The sequence below is a fragment of the Tauraco erythrolophus genome, chromosome 17, assembly GCF_009769465.1.
Source record: "Tauraco erythrolophus isolate bTauEry1 chromosome 17, bTauEry1.pri, whole genome shotgun sequence".
Lineage (NCBI taxonomy): Eukaryota > Metazoa > Chordata > Aves > Musophagiformes > Musophagidae > Tauraco > Tauraco erythrolophus.
The window spans coordinates 9,780,766-9,800,830 of record NC_141481.1 but is presented as its reverse complement, the minus strand read 5'-3'; the positions used below and the strand labels follow the sequence as shown (position 1 = coordinate 9,800,830).

The 20,065-nt window shown below is 42.8% G+C and overlaps 1 protein-coding gene across 1 annotated transcript in view; it reads left to right on the top strand.

The window, feature by feature from the left end:
- Positions 1–20,065, top strand: part of MAD1L1 (mitotic arrest deficient 1 like 1) — a 384,548-nt gene that overhangs the window by 220,547 nt on the left and 143,936 nt on the right. Inside the window, 1 exon segment of the mRNA XM_086622170.1 lies at positions 2,281–2,371. Within this exon segment, the coding sequence (XP_086478296.1) occupies positions 2,281–2,371 (91 nt within the window).

The window sequence follows — 20,065 nt, the reverse complement described above, 5'->3', positions numbered from 1 at the left end:
TGGTTGTTCCTCAGAGAAAAACGTTGCTCTTCTTGTGGCCTGTTCTGCAATCCATTTAGAAACACACCGTTAAAAGCATTAATTCCATTTTGAATTTCCATTTTTCCCGACCTTTTCAGTCTCCTGCTTCTTCAGCATCCTCCATCCCCGCTAGCTTTGTGTCTCTTCTGGAAATTATTGATGATCTTTTTTAACGGCCCAGACAATGCTAAAAGCCACTCCTCGGCATTTTAGATGCTTCCAAGAGTGAAAAAAGATGGTGTTTTATAAAATCTGAAAATTACCAGCAGGGGTCGGGCTTACAAATTATTTAAGCAATTCAAGCTACATATTTATAAAGGAGACATTTCTGTGCTGAACATGTTGTATATCGACCAGCTTCTATGGAAGAGTTTCAAACTTTTGGTCAGTAAATGGGAGAGACAACTTCTTCGTTGTACCTGAAAATTCTGTTGCATAATTTTGGGATATTGGCAGATGGGTGCATTGTTAATTGTCACGGTGCAAGGATTTTCAGCTTAATTTAGGTCATTTAAAAGTGAGTATTATCAAGCAAGATAATTAATTTTTTAAAAATATTCTGGAAAAGGATCCTGAGAAAATGGAATGCAAAGATCAGTGTTAATATGCATTAGTTGCACAGTTAATCCCAGGAAGTTAACACGTGAAGGCGAGGTTCTTGAAGCAGCATTAACGTTTTTGTACTCTGTACTTAAATGCAAGCAAAAATGTTATATTGAACGTTTTATAATAATATCTCCTGCCTAACAAGTTTGATAGAGTTCTCTGAAGGATTCAACAGTCATTTGACTAAGGCTGATATGGTCAATATAATATATTTGACCTTTCAAAAAGTTTTGAGCCAAAGGTCACAAAGAAACTTTACTCTGATGGAATAAGAAGGAACGTTCTTTGCTGGATTGGTAAGAATATAAAAATCACAGAGGGTTGGCTGTCCCTGTGTACTGTCTGCGGGGTGGTGGATGCCAATGCGAACACAGCAGAGCTACTGGGGTTCTTTGGGAGAAGGCTCTCCTACCTTCTAGTGCCTTGTCTCTAGGATTTCCTGAGCTAGAGATAATACAATGTCTTTCTACTTTGTAAACTTGATGCATTTTTCTTCCATTAATTTGCTCCTTTAAGACAAAGTTGAAAGATGAACAATCAAAGAACAAATGTTGTTTTCACAATACTGAGGGTTTTCCACCAAGTCATAGAGTGGTTTTTATTGGGAACTTGTCCATCACAAAGAGGAGTTTGTGAGTAGTGGGGTGGCAGAATTTGAGATAATATGAAATTATTCAGCTTATCAGACTGTTGAGAGTTTCAGAAGAATCTTATGATGCTGCTTGAGATTGGAAATGAAGTCGTATGTCAATAATTGCAAAACTTATGCACGTAAGAAAAAATGCCTTTACTTTTACTCCCACAATAGTGGGCTCCAAATGAGCTGTTATCACTCAGAAAGAGATCTCACGTTATTGTGAACAGTTTTCTAAAAATATCAGGTAAGTGCTTAGTAGTTAAAAAGACAAATAGAATACTAGGAATTATTAGAAAAGAAGTTGAGAACAAAACAAAGCCTCATTATACCACTGACCGCATCCGAGTACTGTTTGTAGTTCTAGCTTTTCTCATAGAAAAAAGTCTATATAAAACTTGAAGAAAAACAAAGAAGGACCATAAAGATGAGCAGAAATATGGAAAATCCTTGATGTGAGGAAAGACTGAGTTGAGATTCTTCAGGAAGTAATAGAGGAGACCTGTGAAGTGGTATGGAGAGGGGAGTATGATACAATTATTCACAACTTTTCATAGCAGAACTAATAGGCACTCAGTGAAATAATCACATGTGACGTATAAAACAAAATGAACTAATTTTTCATACAGCACATAATTAAATTGTGGAAGTTACTGCCAAGCAGTGTTGTGAAGGCCAAAAGTATAAATCAGATCAAAAAGAGATTTGATGCACTCATGAAGATTTTAGCTGCTGGTGGTTATTAAACATGATGGTCTAAACTCTGTGGTTCAGGAAGTATCTAGATTGGATTTGCTTTATATTCAAATTGGATATTTTTAATATACTTTTACAAATTATATTTTCATCGTGCAAACTTTTATCTTTTAGTCATGTATTTTAACTGCCTCAGTAGTGTAGCTTTGTGGTACTGAATACGGGAATAATCTGATCCTGCTTGTGATTTCATGTTTTACTTGATTATTTGTGGTGGGATTGTGCAAGGACGCAGTGTTTGTTAACTTTCCCTTCTTCTCCAGGCTCAAAATCGAGGAGCTGGAAGCTGAACGCAGCAAGCTGGAAGAGCAGAACAGATCTCTGGAAATGAAACTGGAGAAGCTAACTCTGCAGGTAGGAAATGTGGAGGTTCAGAGCAGCTGGAGAGCTTGACATGGTCCGTTCACCCTAGCTGTTCCAAGAGATGTGCTGGAATGCTCACAGCACACTACTCATTTCCCTCTCTCTGGACAAGGCATTTTTTGGAAGCCTGTGCAAACTGCACCAACACACCTGGATCTCCGACCGTGTTATTGGAGTGTTTTCACACTCCAATAACAGATGCAATCACACAAATGCAGTTGTCTTTTTCAATGCCTTTGCCTAAAACCTGTTCTTTTTCTTCTTGGAACCTTAAAAACTGTTCCATTTTAAAGACCTCCCCTACCACGAGTTGTCTGTCTCCAAGTTCATTCATGCCAAAGTGGGAGTCTAGGCAGGGCTTAACAGCATAGAGCTGATAGAAAAATTTGAGCTCCATTTGTACCGAAGACTCCACTGCTGCTGTGAGCGATGGAGTCAGAGACCATCAGTTTGTGGCCTCATTGAGTAGTAGCTTTCCAAGCCAGGAAACATCTCCAGACCACAGACACAGAGATGCAGGAGGTGCGGAGTCGGAAGGACGAAAGGGTGTGTTCGTTTTGCTGTGCTGCTGTGGGTGTTTTGCCTTTTCCTGAGGTAGTGGTGTCCTGTACGGCAGAAGGTCTTCAGCTTTTTGCTCTGGATGGATCAGTGAGGTCTCACCCTCTCCTTAAGGAGAGCAAGGGCATCTGCAGCAGTTGAGGGGCTGTCTACTCAGCCAGCCCTCGTTCTAGGAACAGCTTTGCTATGAAGAGGAAGGGCATGGGAGTTGCTTCAAGCTGTTATAGTCTTTCCTGTTTGAAAGATGCTGGAGCAAACAAGAACCTGAGCCTGTTTGTTTAATCAAAGCCCATCCTGCAATGTACAGTGTTATCTCTCCCTTCTGTTCTCTCTGATATGCTGAACAATTCGGCGTTGTAGCATTTCATTCTCTTAATTTTTCTTTCTTTCTCCCTTCTTTTTTTTTTCCATTTTCGTGTAAATTGCTTCATGGTAGAAAACCTGCAGGTTTGAAATTACTCAGATTTCAGACAGACCATTGATTTTATCTTGACACCTATTAGAGGCGAATCAAATCTTTTTTTTTTATTATTACCAATTCCTAGAGACAGGGGAAGCGACAGCTTTGATAAAGCAGGGAGCTAAGAGCTGCTGAGCATCTCTGCTGAGCCATGTTTAGTGTGAAACCTGTCACCCGGCTCTTCTTTAATTGGATTTCAGTCATCAGAAGGAGATGAAAGCTTTGGGCTGGTGTTTGGATGCTTAGGTCTCCAACAAACACAACAGCAGCTTTGGCTTCAGAGCAGATTACAACTCATTCAGGTCACATTTAATCTGCCAACGTTGTCTTACAATGACTGCTGACTTGTGAGGAAGGCCTGACCAGAGGAATCCCCTATTTCCTTCGTGATATCCAAAGATGCTTTGCTTTGTTTGCTCATACTGCTCTTGAGAAGCTAAAACATTAAGCTTTTTAAATTGCACATTTAAAGAGGAAAGATCCGAAGTCTTCAGTGTAGTCTTGCTAATTGTCTGCCTTCTGGTCCTCAGTAGAGATGAGGAGCAGCTACCAGTTGGATAGCTGAGCTTTCACAGTATAGAAAGGAAGAAAGAAAATAGGAACAAGATGAGACCTTCATCCTGTGGTAAAGCTACTATACAGTAACAGTTGTACTGTTCACCAAAAAAGCTTTGAAAACTCATTGCAGGATCCCCATGACCTGTCTCATTAATGGTTCTTGCTGTTTGAATGTGCAGAATTGTGCAGGTCAGGGCTTTGTGGAGGGAGTAGGGGGGAATAGGAATGACTTGAAGATAGGGCAGAGTGAAAATTCTATGGGAAATATGAGATAACATGTAGGTGTGGAAAAAGGTAAGGTGGTCATCTGGCTTAGCAGGTCTAGGAAAAAGAAATCTGCCAGTCCCCCAAAGGCTAGTTAGTTAGCTGAATTAAGGTAATCATGCTCTTACATCTGCTTTGCCAAAACTGAGGACATGGCTTTAATTCTTTATTTAACAGGAAGTAGCTCTCCTTCCTTCACTTCTCACTTTACTTGTGTCTTAGAGGACTAGCTGCCAAAAGCAGCTTCTCCAAAAGAGGAGTAGAGAGCATAAATATAGGAATATGTAAGCTGAATGCTAAAATGGCAGTATTGATTAACGTGTGCCCACCTGAATGGTCAAGATTTCAGAACTCCTCAGAGGGGAAAACATCTTTTTATTCACCTTGAGAATCAGATATCTTGACAGGCAAAGCTTAGAAGGACTTTTGTTCCTTATAGTAGGAACTCACTAAGTTAAGGATAAGCTTAGAAATTCACGTCTTCTATCAGTGCTGAGCAAATACACTGAAAATATTATTATACACTCAGATAAAGTCACTGAAACGTTGCTAGTTTGACATGTTATTTATTCCCATCTCTGAAAAAAATCACTGGGAAATGATGGGTTAAAATAACTTCTCTTTATCACAAAGGGGGAAAAACACAAGGCAAATTTTATATATAGAAATCACAAGAAAATTTTACTGAACAGAAAGATGATTGAAATTACAAACATGGGAAAAGCATGGCATCAAATCAAATAAAGGTGTAAGAGAAAGTAGGGAGTGACATTAAACAAGGTAGGAGGAAGGCGATTTCTGACAAATCTTTATCTGCAGTTCCTTCTTTTTAAAAATATTGCCTCTGACTTTCTGGAATTGTGTCTGCTAAATGAAAGACACGTAGACAGTGTGTATTAAAGTTGTGAATTTGGAAGAGGCAGGATGTAGAACTAAGGCTTTGCTTTACACTGAACTGAAGTCTGAGTTCACAAAGCTGTGTGCGGTGAATAAAATCTAGGGAGATAAAGCTAATATTTGGTAATTAAAACATCAATGTTTGACTGTATTGATGCGTGGAAGGGTGTAAAGTTTCAAAAATGTTTCCATCCAAGTATTGGCACATAACTTTTGCTCTTTTCTGCTTTGGCTGCTGCTAACAGTAGCCCACTTTGTGAACTACGGGATCCTGACGGACTGGCCAGAGGGCAGGCGAGCAGTGGAAGGGTGCTTTTGTGTTAGGTGTGTGATTCACCCTCCCTGAGCTCAGTATTAAATAAAGAAACTGGGATACTGATAGCTATCTGCAGCAGTGTGTGTAACATCTGACATCTCTTTGTATTCTGTGCTTGTGTGGGGACAGCCTGAATTATGGCTGAAGGCGCTTTCCACCTCCACACCCCTTCTTCCAAAACCCCTTGGCTCTTGACACCTAGCTGCAGGCTGCATTGATTTTCCTTCACTGGTATAAAGACTTTAGCATGGATATTACTCACTGGTCAGGTCTTTACTGCTAATAAAAACCTCAGATTACAAAAGCACAAGAGATGTTGGAGCTGTAGAGAAGTGACACCCTGCTGAGGGTGCCTCTCCATCGCCCAGGACGTTATCTTAAGAAAAACATTTGAACTGTGGCTCGGGAGAGGGATTTAGATAATATATGAAAAGAGTGAGTTTAACCAGACAACTTTATCTCCTCTCCCCTACCATTCTTTCTTTCGGTGAAGCTAAAAAGGCTTCCAGGAAAGCAAACGTGCTGTTACTGCTTGGTCTATGTCGGGCAGAGTTGCTGAGATTTCAGTGAAAGGTTTGGTTCGTTTAGCTGTCTGAAATGATCTGGACCATCTTCCCAAGCTGCTGGTGGAAAAGTGCAAGTCGGTGCCAGGAACAAAAGAGACTGATCAAATCAGTGCTTTTTGGATAAAGTGGGAGGAAAGACTTGTGAGGAGTGTTCAATTAGCATTTCTCACTGCTAGGAGGCTTGTGTTTACAGGCAACCAAGCGGATGTGAAGTGTTCCTTATGCAAATACTACTTTCCTGCTTTTCCTGCTCTCCTCTACTCTTCGAGCTGAAGGAGAAGAGATTCTTCAAGTTTGGCTACTTCAAGGAAGATTGATTAGAATCAGCTGCAGTTTGACTTAATTGGATCCATATGCTTGGAGAGGGAGCAGGACTAGTTAGACATCCTTGTAATTAGTTCACAGCTGGTTGGTAAGAAAAATGAAACTCCAGTTAGAGTTCAGATAAGTGGATCTGTACGGATAAAAGGCAGGGAGATGTTGTTTTTTACACTGAGGTGTGTTTGGGCTTGAAAATTGCCTCTAGTCCCATGGCCAAGCCAGCAGCCTAATCCCTTTGAGGGTATGCATGTTTGTTTACGAGGCTAGATGGAAAGGAGTCTTTATCTTCTTGCTTGTTTCTGAATAAAAGGAATCACCTGTGGATACCGGCAGTCAAGGAAACCTCAACAGGGTCACAGAAAGCTGAGAGAGGATTTTGGGGACTAAGTGAGACCCTACAAGGGTAGTTTGGCTGTGAAAGGTTCATGGTTTGGCACAAACTGATCTGAACTGATCAACTTTGGATGCGTTGCCCCTGGTCGCAGTAGGAACTAGTTGTGTTTAGCTTTTCTGCTGGTCAGTAATATGACAGCAACGCTCGTTAAAATGCAATATCATTCATCTGTATTGAAATAATTGATTTTTGCCTATTATCTCAAAGAGCTCAGAAAGAGTTGACAGCTGCATAGTATGAGGACAGTCATCAGAAAACTTTCCCCAGCCAGAAACTGGTATTTATGCTAAATTTTGCTGTCAGAATAGAAAGGACTGAATTCCCTATTACAGTGCCCACGAGGGAACTGCCTGAGAAAAACATTCTCCACAAAGTATTTGGGGGTATTTTTTCATGCTGACATGACTTTATTAATGTGTGCTGAGGTGTTCATTAGTGCCTGTGCAGTAGTTCCTTTCTAAATGTCTAACTTTGCTATCGTTATCGACCGTTTTACTTTTTAAGATATTAATGTGGTTAAATTGCATCTTAGTTTCTTCCAGGCTTTAAATTGATTATTTTTGCACAAATTAAAGCGTAAACCATTTGTCCCCTTCGGTGGTAGTTGTGTTGCAGCTGTAATGATTTGAAGATAAGAAATAAGCAAGTTCTGCAAGCAGGAATATGATCATTTTTTTACTTAAAGAGTAGCTGACATAATTAGTAATGTTAGATACAAATAAAATGGGGGTCTGAAGATTTGTCCTATTTGTCTACTTTAGGTCATTTTAACTGGCCTGCCTAAGCTAGCATGGGCTTGTGGTGGTTGGTCCCACCAAAGCAGGAGGCTCTGCGCGGGGAGAGTGGGAGGCTGCTGTCTGCTGCATTAAGTAGTCGAATGTCCATGGACGATGAAGGTGCTGGGGCATCCAGAGTGCTCTCATGTTTCTTTTTTCCTTTACCTCTGCAACCTTTGTGGTTGAGCTAGTCTCCCTCTTGTCCTAGCACCATGTTTTGAGGGACTGACAAAACATCTGGGAGCGGTACTCCAAGCACAGATTCCTCTGTGTGGTGGACAGGGAACGTGTCTCCTCTTCCAGCGTTATTGACCCATTTTATAGTTTGGACTTTGGCGGCCAGGCAGGAACTACCTTGGAGTTGAGTGCCTAAGGCAAAGTTGAAGTCATTTAACACTCTAACTGGTCATTATGTGACCAGTGAAGAATAATGAATGAATCATTTACACTGTTATAAAACTTAAAGGGACACTGTGAACCTTTCAAGATTCCCTAATTGACCTTTCAAATGCTCACAAGTCTTCTTCCTGAATTATCTCCTTGCTTTCCCTTTCACAAACTTCCTGTCCTTTTTCCTTCATCTGTGCATACTGTGATCTGCATTAACCTCCATGGCACAGCTGGTCCTCATTGAAAATCTCAGGTGGTCAAGTTCAGTCCTTTTTTTTTTTAATAAAAGGACTTCTTTAAATGGGTTTGGGCAAACTACTTGGCATCTCTTCAGTCAGGTATAGCTTTTGGCAAGGTGTAGAAACAAATTTGTGTGTGCTTCAGAGGGATTTAATTATGAGATAGACTAGCTGAGAACACACAGCAGGCAACCTAGTAAAATGAAGATGAACTAAGCAGAGAAGTGCAGGTCCATGTCTGCAGAAGGTCGTGTCATATCGTGCTGCCCCATTCATCCTGTACCTTGAGTTTCGTAGGAGCATGGGGGAGTGAATGGGGAACAGAGCGATTTGTGATCCTTTCTGCAGACTCCTGGATTTTATTAGCAAGAAGCTCATCTTTTACAGGCAAAGATTATCTTCTAAACTTCACAGGCTGCAGCAAGTCTTCCCTGATGTAAGGAAGCATGGATCTGTTCAAGTGTCTGTTGACAGAGACCACTCTGAGGGTCATTCCACAGTTTTGCTCAAAACACCAACGAAGAACGTATGCAATAAACATCTATGTTGCCTTGTTTAAATTTATACCATTTTTATTAATTATTGTGACCCAATAGCTCAGGTTTAGCACAGACATTTCACTCAGGGGCTGGCATTCCTGATTCTCAGCCTGATTGCAAAGGTGTTTTCAGGTATTTGCAGCTGCCTTTAGACTTTCAGGAGTCTCCTCATGACCTAAATGCCTCTGTCGCTCTCTGTAAGCGTATAACCTCGACGTCACGGGTGTGCATTTGTGACAGATGAGAGGTACGTGAGGCTGGCATAGAACTGGAGAATACACACACAGTGAGTTGGCTGCGATTGCAGCAGGGACCGAGCGAATCTGATACACGGGGTGACAATAGCACTGGAGATGATACGGCACAGGCAGTAGCGTGCCAGGGTTAGAGAGGCACCGTGGAGTCACCGAGCAAGTAGTCTGGTGGTTAGCATGGGCAAAAACCTCTGCTGCTACACCTTCAGTTATTGCTTGAGCTAGTTAGGTTAAACTGCAGTCAGACGGCTTTGCTACTTTTTTTTTGGAGTTCCCAGCGAACTGCTAAGGGTGTACGCTGAAGTGCTGCCCAAATGAATATGAGGGAAGAGAACTTCCCCTATAAATACTGCTAAAAGGATTATATGTGTTGTGGGAAAACATCGTGTATCTTGTGCCACGTGGATTAGGTACTGAAGAAAGTCCTGGAACCGGTGTCAAATGGAAGGAGTGTCCCAGCCTTGGGAACTGCATGGCACTGAATTACCTGGGGCTGTGCCAATATTTGTGCATGTGAATTCTGAATACATCGCGTTTATTAGAATTAACAGGAATTAGAAACATTCCGTGGGAGTAGAGGGGAGAAGTATAAACATGTCATGAAGTTGTAGATTTGTCATTGGGTGGTTCAAGGAGAAGCTGTTTCTTGGCCTCGGTGGCCCTGATAAATGTGATGTGCAAAGTGGATGTCGAATAAAACAAGGACACGCACGGTACAGACTTGCTAATGTTTGTTAACATCAGGGACCAGGAGCGCATAGATTCACATTTGTGCAGGGAAATTTTACCAACATGCCCTTTAAAAAAAATTTTTTAAAGGAATTTGCACATTGAATATTAAACAACTCAAGTCTGTAAATTTACTGCCAGAGCTAACACCGGATTGTTTATTTCATGCAACACCTTTCTCCAAGTTCTGCAGAAACTGATTAACATTTGCATAATACATTTAACACGAAAATCCATAATAAATTCATTAATGTACTTCTGCCACTATCCCTGAAAATATCAGCAGTTGTGTGGCATCACACAGCTCATTAGATGAGCAGAAGAGGAAGAAGGGTGAGCTCTGGATTTCCTGAACAGCTCCGAAACAGGAGAAAATAGTGAGAGCTGGGGCAGGGGAAATGTCCTGCTGGAAAAGTTTGCTGTACCAGTACAAGTGAAGTACAATCTTTAAGAGGTGGCATCCGTGCTAGTGTAGAAAGATCAGTGACAAGCACAAAATGGGGATGAGGATGCTGCTACGCTGAGGAGAAGGTTGCTCCTAGAGTGCATGTATTGTGCAGGGGGCAAACACCAAGAAATTTTTCAAGTCTTGCTGTGGTACAAGAAAGATGGCTTGAAACAAGCCTGGATTTTCTGAACAGGAATTGCAGAACCAATGGTGAAGTCTTAAAAGTCGTGCAAGACCTGGTTACATGGCAGGGGGTCACCAAACCACTAAATCTGGGGGTATTCTGTGTGTGGGTGGTGCTTTCATGAAATGAAAGTCTGGTGACAAAGACACTGCTCTGTTAGTGTTCCTGTATGGTAAAAAGAGCAAGATATAAGAAAAGTAGTAATTTCAGCAGCAACTACGTGCTCAGACACATGCCCCATGCAACAACTTACAACGTTGGCCGGTGAAGTAGGAGTAAGTAGCAAGTACAGAAGGCTCCTATGCAAGGAAAGCGTTTCACTGATTCCCAGCATCATCCTGCAGGGGAAAGCCAAAGCTGAGGAGACAGACACAACCATTTAAAAAAAAGACTTCACTTTTAAGCTCCTCTAATCTTATCACACAGCAAAGAAAAAGCAAAGTTTCAGGAAATGATAAAAGTGACTGTCCCTTTATAGTTTTATGGTTTTTCTCTGTAGTCATTTGATGGCACAAATTAGTTTTCAATTGTTCTTTCTTCATTTTCTGTTATTCTTCTGCTGCTTTGAATTCTGCTGCGATGTCACAGAAACAAAACAAAAATGTCGGTTAGACCTGTATAGGGAAAGTAACACCTGGCAAGGTTTGTTTACTGAAGCTTTGTGCTTTTTCCTCAGATTTCTGTGAATTCCATATCCATAAGTTACAGCTCTCCACATTAGGCTTTTAGCTTTTCATTACTCGTTATCATTTCAGCCTTTGTTTGATGACCCAATTATTTTCAAACTTTTGATTAAAACAAAGTAATAGGTCACAGTTTCATGCTGTCCTTGTCTTTGCCACTACTGTTCTCATCTGGCTTTTTGCCACTGGGCTTTGTAAAGTCAAAGTTTTCAGTAATATTCTTCAACAGTTTTATTCTTCTGATAAGGAGACTGGTTACGATGCCAGATTTTTCCTCTGCTACTTGGTATGAGGAAAACTCGGCACTATTGCTGAGAGACAGAAGACCTGACTGTGTTACCTAGATTATGGAAAAGAAATGAAATCAGTGTTTAGCCAGTTTTGTGTGTGTGTGTGGAGAAGAGGAAAATCTGCCTGTTTCATGTCATAGGGAAGAGTGGGCCGTGGTCATAACGATGTTAAAATATACGTGAGAAAAGGAGGAGATGCTCTGAGCTGAGCCACTGATGGAGATGGCAGTGTGCGTCAGAGAAACACGTTTTCTTTATGTGACCTCTGTCAGGGGGATTCAAGTGTGTGAGATGTTGATGCATTATCTTACATACCCCAGAACCCTTCCCTTTGATCAGACCAACCTACCACCTATTTGACTCCTGGAGGCAGAGATCTACATAAAGAAAATGGGTTTCCTGTAAAGAGTTTTATCAAATAGCAGAAGGGAAACTTGACATGCCTCAGCTGCTTAAATGCTTGGCATCAAGCAAATCTGTCTGCAGTCCAGGCTTGCTTAGGATCGGAGCTCCAGATGTGTCTGGGAAGACCCAGGGGTGTAAGTGGGGAGAAGTAACACCACGACGTGAGACCATCTCTGCCAGCACACCCCGAACACAGTCAGATCACGATACAGTCTTCTCCCAGTCTAAGTTTCCAAATCTGTCTCAATTTCCATTTGCTGTTGTTTGATAAGACTCTAGAGAGACATAGATCCAGACAAGTCAGAAAAAAAGTAATTGTTTTTGACAGCTTTCCTACTTGGATTTGAAAGACAGGTGGAAAACGATGCCTAATTTAGGTAGAAGGGCTGCTCTCTTTAAATGAGGATAGACAGTCAGGATGGCAGGATGAGGGAAACGCTGTGGAAAGAGCATCTTCTTTGTATCTTCTTTTAAAAATCGATGGTGTCACATGAGGCAGTTCTGTGTGTACAAAGCAGCGGTGGTGTCTGTAAAGCCCAGTTGTGTTAAATACAGATGAGAGGGTTCCCAGGTGACCCGTCACATCTGTGTTTACCCAGGCATGGGGTGGGCTCCATCAGGAACACTGCTGCTCCTCCTGATCAGCATTTAAACCCTTCATATCTTAAGTAATACAGAAGCTGTGCCTGTTCTTTGCGTTTTTGGCAGGACATTTAAAATGAAATAAAAAGTCCCTGAAAACTATTGTGCTTGTTGGACACGGCATAAGATGTTCAGTCAAGATTTTGACCTTTCAGAACAAAGACGCTGCTTTTGAAAAGAGGGTTCATTGTGCTTCTGGCTCTAGTAAGATGAAAAACTTGAAAAACCAGTAACATGAAGGCTGTGCCGCAAGGATGAGCTCCAGAGAGATCCTCTCCTGTATTTTTGGTTGTCTTCCAGTGGATACATCCTTTCTCTCTGTGCAATACTGCCACAGTTGCAAACAGGAATTACAGAAATTTTCTCATTTTTATGAGTAGGGGGAGGTGAAAAGCTGTTGGCAGGGCAGTGTCTGCAAGGGAACTCAACTGTGGAACTGCTTTCCCTCTAGATCCGTCACGGCTACGGTTGCTGACCTTAAGGTTACTTCCCTAGGAGTCAGGGCTTGCTCATAGATTGTTCTGTTCATTGTGCAAGGAAAAGCATGATTAGATATGGGTGAGTTCTTATGATTAATATTATCATGGTGGAGCAGCTGGAACATTTAAATACAACACCAGGGAATTTAATTTTTTATATATATGTAAAAATATATAAAAGTGTGCAATTATTAGAGCACATGCAGCTGTATGTATATGTAGATGTGACATGATGTATATGGGTGTAAAATAGGGAATGTTTCCCAGATTGTTTCAACAGAATCTGACTGGAGTGTGGTCAGAGGGATGGTAAAGGTGGCTGAACGGAGAGCGAAGTAGCTGCTCAAGAGGGAGAAGAGACGAAGAGTGTGGGCTGGGTGCTCTTCCCTGGCCATGCTGCAACCATGACAGTTGTCAGACTGTTCCCTTGAGGTTCACAGAAGTTGAAATGAAGGAGATGCCAACATCATAGACATTCATTGGAGTCCCCTTCAGGTGGATGGTGGGAAGGGATAGTGATTGTATAACATACGAAATGGTTTCCCTGGTGCTGCCTAGTGGCTGTGCTATGGTGGCATGTAGGTCCTTCTCGGTACTTCTAGGTCCAAGTAATTAGGGGATTGAATGTATAATGTCTTTTGCCCTTTCTATTTTCCTAGGGTCTCTAATATCTTCTAAGTATGATGCTGCTGTTGACATTAGCCACTTAGAAGATAGATCTGCATCTGCACCTGGAGGTTTTTGTGTGGCCTGTTCTCTCAGGCATCACAGAATCACAGAATGTTAGGGCTTGGAAGGGACCTCAAAGGATCATCTAGACCAATCCCCCTGCCGGAGGAGGACCACTTAGATCAGATCCTGGAAAAAAAAACACTGGACATACTGCAGAAGAGACCTATTGGTCAATTCACCAGTATATTCCTCCTGAGTCAACCCTTTCGTCCCCCTCGTCTCAGCTCTTTGGCTATTCTGTTCAACTTAATGCTCTTTACTGATGTTACATGCTTCCAGGGGATCAGAACGATAGTCTGAGTCCTTTAGATATGTGTGAAAGTTAGAGATGATGCCCTTCTACCGATTTACTCAATGATAGCTTAAAAACTTGTTATTAGGCAAGGCTGCTTCTGAAGTATTTATTTCTTTAGGCAGTCAGATCAAGATAATGTTGAATTCGCTGCTTGGAGCAGTTAACTCAAAGCCCTTCAGAATCCAGTAGATTGCCCCATAGCCGTTGCTCTTATTGTTTCAGTTTATCCATAAATCTCTCTTATTCTTGTAAATTCTAAATGAAGAGATGACTCTCCCCATCCGGAAAGATTTCAGTGCTGTTTGAAGTCTCCTTGTACTGGCAGAAAAAGAACAATTGAGCTTTGAGCTTGAACTGAGAGACAGATAAGATCACCAGGAGATTTCCACAGCAAATGCAGAATATATTCTTCTCTAATGGATTCTTAGTGCTGTCTGGCAAGTAATTGAATTGCTTGGGTAGGAAGGAAGAGGGGACTAAGAGGGGACTGGGATGGTTTTTTTTTGTTTGATTGTTTTTTTAATAAAGCTCCCAAATTTTGTGAGGGTATGAAGTGAAAGGTGGTTTCTCTCCAAGACCCAGGTTGTCTGTCAGACATAGAGCTAATTAAAATGTCGCTATATGTACACAGGGGTGATGAAGCAGAAAGGACTGATTGTATCCTTCGTTCAAGGGACTTGTCTGTGTCTTTGCTTCTATGTACACACTGAAATTTGCCAGTAGTTCACATTTTGGAGGTAGAAATGAGGCCACTGGGTAAATCTGGCCTCTCTTTCTCTCTGGAGTAAAGCAGAAAAGAAATTAAGTCTGATCTTGCTCTATTGCAGTTATTAAGGCAGTTTCACTCCAGCTGGGCAATAGGAAGGGTGCTGGTTCCTGCTGTCCCATCATAGTCAACACTTGCTGTGCTCTGTGTCACCAGACCAAGTGCTAGGAGAGGTTATCACTGGATCATCTGGGAGGTTTCCACAGCCTCTTTCAGTGCATAGCATGGGAGAGGACATGGGAGAAGCAAAGCAGCATCCTCCTCTTTCTCATCCTTTTGTTTATAAGTACGAAGTATGTCCTGGTAAGCCAAGGGAATGACAGAGAAAGATAATAACACACCCTTTGGTATATTCTTTGGAAACACTCGGGTGGCAAAGAGGTGGTCCAAGCCGTACAGCCTGCATCATTGAAAAACACTGAACAACAGCAAAATGGAGGGGGGGGCGTGGGGGTGGAAAGGATGATCATCAGGGAAATTGCTATAATGGTAAGATAATTAGAACGCAAATGATTAACATGAGTCTGTGCGCTGCATTGGCAAGGACTATGCAAGTTGACATAATAGGCCTCGTCCATATCAAACATGTGTTTTTTCAGCATTCGGTTTAACACTTTCATGCGACTTTAATAGAGTTCACAACTGAAACAGGCGTTCGGTTCTCATGTAATGTTGCACGGTACTTTTCCTCTCCTATGGCTACTAGAAGGACCCTCTTGTTTTCCCTTTTGTGTCTACTGATTGCTGAAGGATAAAAGCCACTCTCACCATGGAGTCCTCCTCCATTGTTTTGAATGACAGCCAGATGTGAACTCCTGAAGTGTAGTCTTCCTGTTGTGATGAAAATGGACTTCCCTAAAAAAAAAAAATAAATCTATTTCTGAAGTGTTTCAGAAGATGGTTGTTGTCTTCTCAAGGAGAAAATATAAGGGTTCAGGAGAACCCCATACTGATATTCTTTTCTAAAAAAGACTTTTAGAAATGTCTAATGTATCAGAAGCCCCTGCCTGTTTGTTATCTTCACCCTAACGCTTGGAGATTCCCCCTGCCAGCCCTCCTGTGTTGGCCCCTAGTAAGTCCCTTTGATTTGTCAAGACTAAGCTGGTGCAAGAAGCTAGATGTAGCGCCACGTTTAATCACTGGTTTTGTAGCCTGATTGAGTTTGGAGCAAAACTTTTGAATGCAGAATTACCCCCGTGAAACCCACGTGGTCCCCCATCTCAACCAGTCGTTGCAGACCAGTGAACGCTTGTTCTCCCTGATTACTATCAACCCTGCTTGCTCATGGACCAGGTCATTGGACATTTTGTCTCCCTCCATTTTCACTAGTTGCTTCTGACTAGGTTTGCGATGTTTTTCCAGGATCTGCAGTGGCTTTCCCCTTGCCATGCTTAGACATTGGCTGGTGGCTGTTGTCCACTGTCTGTGTTGGGGCACTCTTAGTAGCACAAGCTCAGTTTTTCCCCCTGCCTCTGCACGCTGCGGAGATCAGGCACGTCCTTCATTACAGCCGATAAAATCTGGTGATGCTTTGTGGCAGAAAATCTCCTGACCTCAGTAGTGCTTTTTTCCCCTCGTCCCTTTGCTATGTAAATAAAAACCATTTTTCCTTAAAGAGAGGGAGAGCACCTGCCCAAATTCCCCCTCTCCACTCCGGTGCGCAGCATGCGGGGACCCTCGGGTTGCTGTAAGAAAGGGCCGTCGGGAAGGAATTGCGGTCACGCAGCTGTGCAGTGAATATGTAAAGAGTGTTTCATGGCAGTTGGTATTTTTTGGATTATTTTCTCTCTCCTCCTGACCCCGCCTCAAATGAAATTCCTGCACTTCATCCGTTCCTCTGGGTTGGGCAATCAGCAGATAGGATCGAGGTCTGCAAGGAGGCGGTGGTCCGGCATACAAAGCAGCTGTGTTAGGACCGAGAAGCCAGGACTAATGGGGAACAAGGCTGGCAAGAGAGGACAGAGAAATATGGCAGAATAAGATTTATTAGGGATCAGATTCAATAACTGTAAAACGATGAGAAGTTTATGATCAAAGGCTTACTTCAAGCATTTTAATGACACAGTCATTTAATCCGTTTAAAGCAGATAGATAAGGAGTTAAGTGAAATCTACAGCAGTCGCCTTTCTGAGCTGTTTATGAACCTGTTACAGGCTACAGATCACTGTGAAAGGCACAGGATGGATGCCTGCTGGAGTAATTGAATAGTATTTAACGGGCCACCAGTCTTTACAGGCTGATTTACATATGAGGTCAGTAAAACTTAGTGCAAAGGCTTGCGGTTTGTCTTAGAAGCGTGCATGGTTCCTCAGCTATTGTTAATGTGTATGTTACTAGCAAGAGTAGTGAATGAAGGAAAGGGCAGAATTATTTTAAAACCTTTCTGTGCCAGGATATTTAATTCCCAGTGGATGTATCTCCTCTGGAAGTTGCATCAGTATAGGCTGTTGCAGTGACAAGTTTCAGATGGGCTCTGACACTTGAACCGCCGTGTCCTCTGCTGTAGGAATTACATGTCTGAAAAAACACTGAGGAGGTCAAGGGGGCACAGAAGTTGTTTCTCATCTTTTCCTTCCACAGCTGGACTTGTGCCATCCTCCATCCCTCTCTTGGTGACTCTCCTCAGTTAGTTAACTTCCTTCCCAGCTTTTCTTTCCGAATGCTTAAAAACCTTGATTTGGACAGTGGGATAGTGCTGTGCTGCTGCTCTCCTTCTCTCTAGCTTTTCGCCACCTGGCTACTATGAATTATTTGAAGCCAATTCCAGCCGGAGTGCTGTGTGTGTGCCTGCAGACTGCACCTTTTCCTATTTCTCAAATAGTTGTTCTCCCCTTCAGAACTCCCAACGCACGCGCTCCCGGGTTTGTCACGTCGCTAACAGCTCCTGCATCCCACAGACTCCTTCAGTAAGAGAGTGCTTTCCTTTCATTAAACACTTCGTCTCTGCACACACACTTTTCACAGCTGTTGAGAAGCAAGCAGAGGGGGCTCTTTCTCTTCTCACGGCTCGAGGCTCGTTGAGCTGCTGGAAGCAAAGTAGTCGCCGCTGCTGCATTGTTTAAGGCCGTGTTACAGCACCGGCTGCGCGTGATGCAGACACGGTAGCAGGGTTGGTATCAAGCTGGTAGGGAGCAGGGAGAATTTCCAAGGGCTCTAGGCCATCTTGTTTTCTACTTGCACAGAAAGTCGCTGTCCTGCGGTGGTATTGATTAGTTTTAAAATAGGGAAGTGATAAATGGGGATTTCAGGTGATTCTGGTAGATGTGACTGCAATAGATGGAGGTGTTTAAATCGAGCCTGGAATGTCTTCTCCTACCTCACACTGGTTTTCTTGCTTATCCCGGGAGGGATCTGCTGATGTCTAGCAACAGCGTGGGTCCCACGGAGGGGCCTTCTCAGCTCTCTTCACTTGTACTTTTCATGGGAGCAACCCGCATCCTCATACTCCAGCTTCTCTCCTCCATGCTAGCTCCCGTTCTGCTGCGATGTTTGGGATGCCTGTCACAGCTGCTCAAAGGGTCGTGCATGCTTGAAAGAGAACAGCTAAGGCTGAACGTTGCAAATCCCTTGCAGCATGCCGCAGCAGCCAAGCTGTAGATCAGATTTTAAGCAGCCCTGTGTCCACCGTCAGTCTGCATGTTCCCATTTCCTGAGAGGGAATTGGAAAATATTTTGCTTGTTTGAAAATAAGTAGAATTTGTCTTTAAAATTTTAGCACTAGCAGCCAAATCTCTCATTACTCCACTTCACTGTGTCCCTGTGTTTTTTTCAGCTAGTGCTCTTTCCCAAGACCTTAGAGAATGAGCACTTGACAGCTCACTTCAAGGGAGTAATATATTAAAAACTGGATTTTAATCCACCTTCTGCCTCCAAGTACCTTGTTTTTTGAGAGTGCCTGTTGCATTCTATTTTCACATGACTGTTTCAGAGATGAGGGTGATCAGGACTAGCAGAGGACTGCTGCCCAGACGGGTTGGCAGCAGCACAGAGACCTCCACATAATAAGAGGAGTTTCCCATTTCCCACCCTGTGTCAGGGACATGGCAACAAGTTGGTAATCTCCTGAAAACAAAGGTTGACTGGTTGCTGTGGTGCTCGCTGCACTGTGGTACCACCCTAGCAAAACCCATCCCTGGCAGAAGCACAGACCAGCAATAAGGTTGTCATAAGCAAAAAACCCAGGGCTCAGGCTCTCTTGTTCACTTATTTATAAATATTTGGTCAAGTAAGCTTATTTCTGGAAAAGCAAAACCTCCCACATAAATGTTCATGAGGTGTGGAGGCAGGAGAGAAAGCTTAACAGCAGGAAGAAGAAGAGCCTAGGGGCTGGTACCACCAAGAGATTTGGGGATACGGCCAGTTTTATTGACTGTGCATGGGTTTGGTGGTAAGGAGGAGGGAGATGTTACAAATCTCAGCTCTGTTGTGGGTGCAACAGGGCGTGAGTAAGTGGCTTCTGTGGAATTTATGGATAATTGCCCTGAAACTTGTGCTGCGGAGGGGATGCTCAGGTCCTTGGCCATAGCAGCCCCTGGTTATGCAGTGTGGTTTGGAGAACGCAGCAGAAGGGAGACAATTCAATGTTGAAAGAAAATGGGTTTTCAGTAACAAATTTCCTTTGGCCGTCTGTTACACCTGTCTAACTCCACCAGATTTGCTACAGTTAAGTTTGCCTGGACCTGAGCAACTTTGGCCCTTCTTGGGCTCAGCTGATAGATCTTTGCAGAAGTCAAGCTGCCGGGACCACGTGCTCCTCCCAAGGAGGCTGCATGGACCCCCCGACCTGGTAACCCAGTATTTGCTGACCATTTCACCTGGCAGAGCAGTACTCCTGATTTCACTGGTTCTTTGCCTAGTAGTGCATCGTTTTGAATAGGAGACTATCTCATTTACCAGCTTTTGAGAGAGGCGAACACATTTGTGTGTGGTTTAACGTAAATACAGGCTGCAGAGCTGAAGGGAAGGCACCGATCAGTTCTTGCAGTTGAGATAGCATTCAGAAAACAAATTAGAGTTTGCGGTTGGTAAGGATCCAGGCAGAATTCACAAAATTGAATGATATTCTCAAGTTCAGCATGGACAAACTCATTACTGATCCAGAGAGAGCAGGCGTGCATTGAGGAATTAGGGATGTTTGGGTTTTTTTCTTTTTAGTATAGAGGGGCAGACATGTTATGGTCTCATGTAGGACTTTTTTAATATGGAATAGAATTACCAGCACTGGCTAGAAGGCAGTTGGGGGGAACTAAGCTTGAGATTAGTGGGCCAGGTTTATCTGTTACAAAAGACCAGTATGTAGCTGACTGCTGAAGCTGGCTTTCTCAGTGTGCCAGCTCATGATGTTCCAGGGGTTTCCTAAGGGAAAAACCATCATTATTTATCCATCTGAACCTCTGCTTGACAGACATGAAGAACCACAATCATGTTATTGTTACCATGACACGCGCACGCTAAAACAGAAATAATCTGAGATTACAGGAGTAAATGGTGCTTGTTTGAG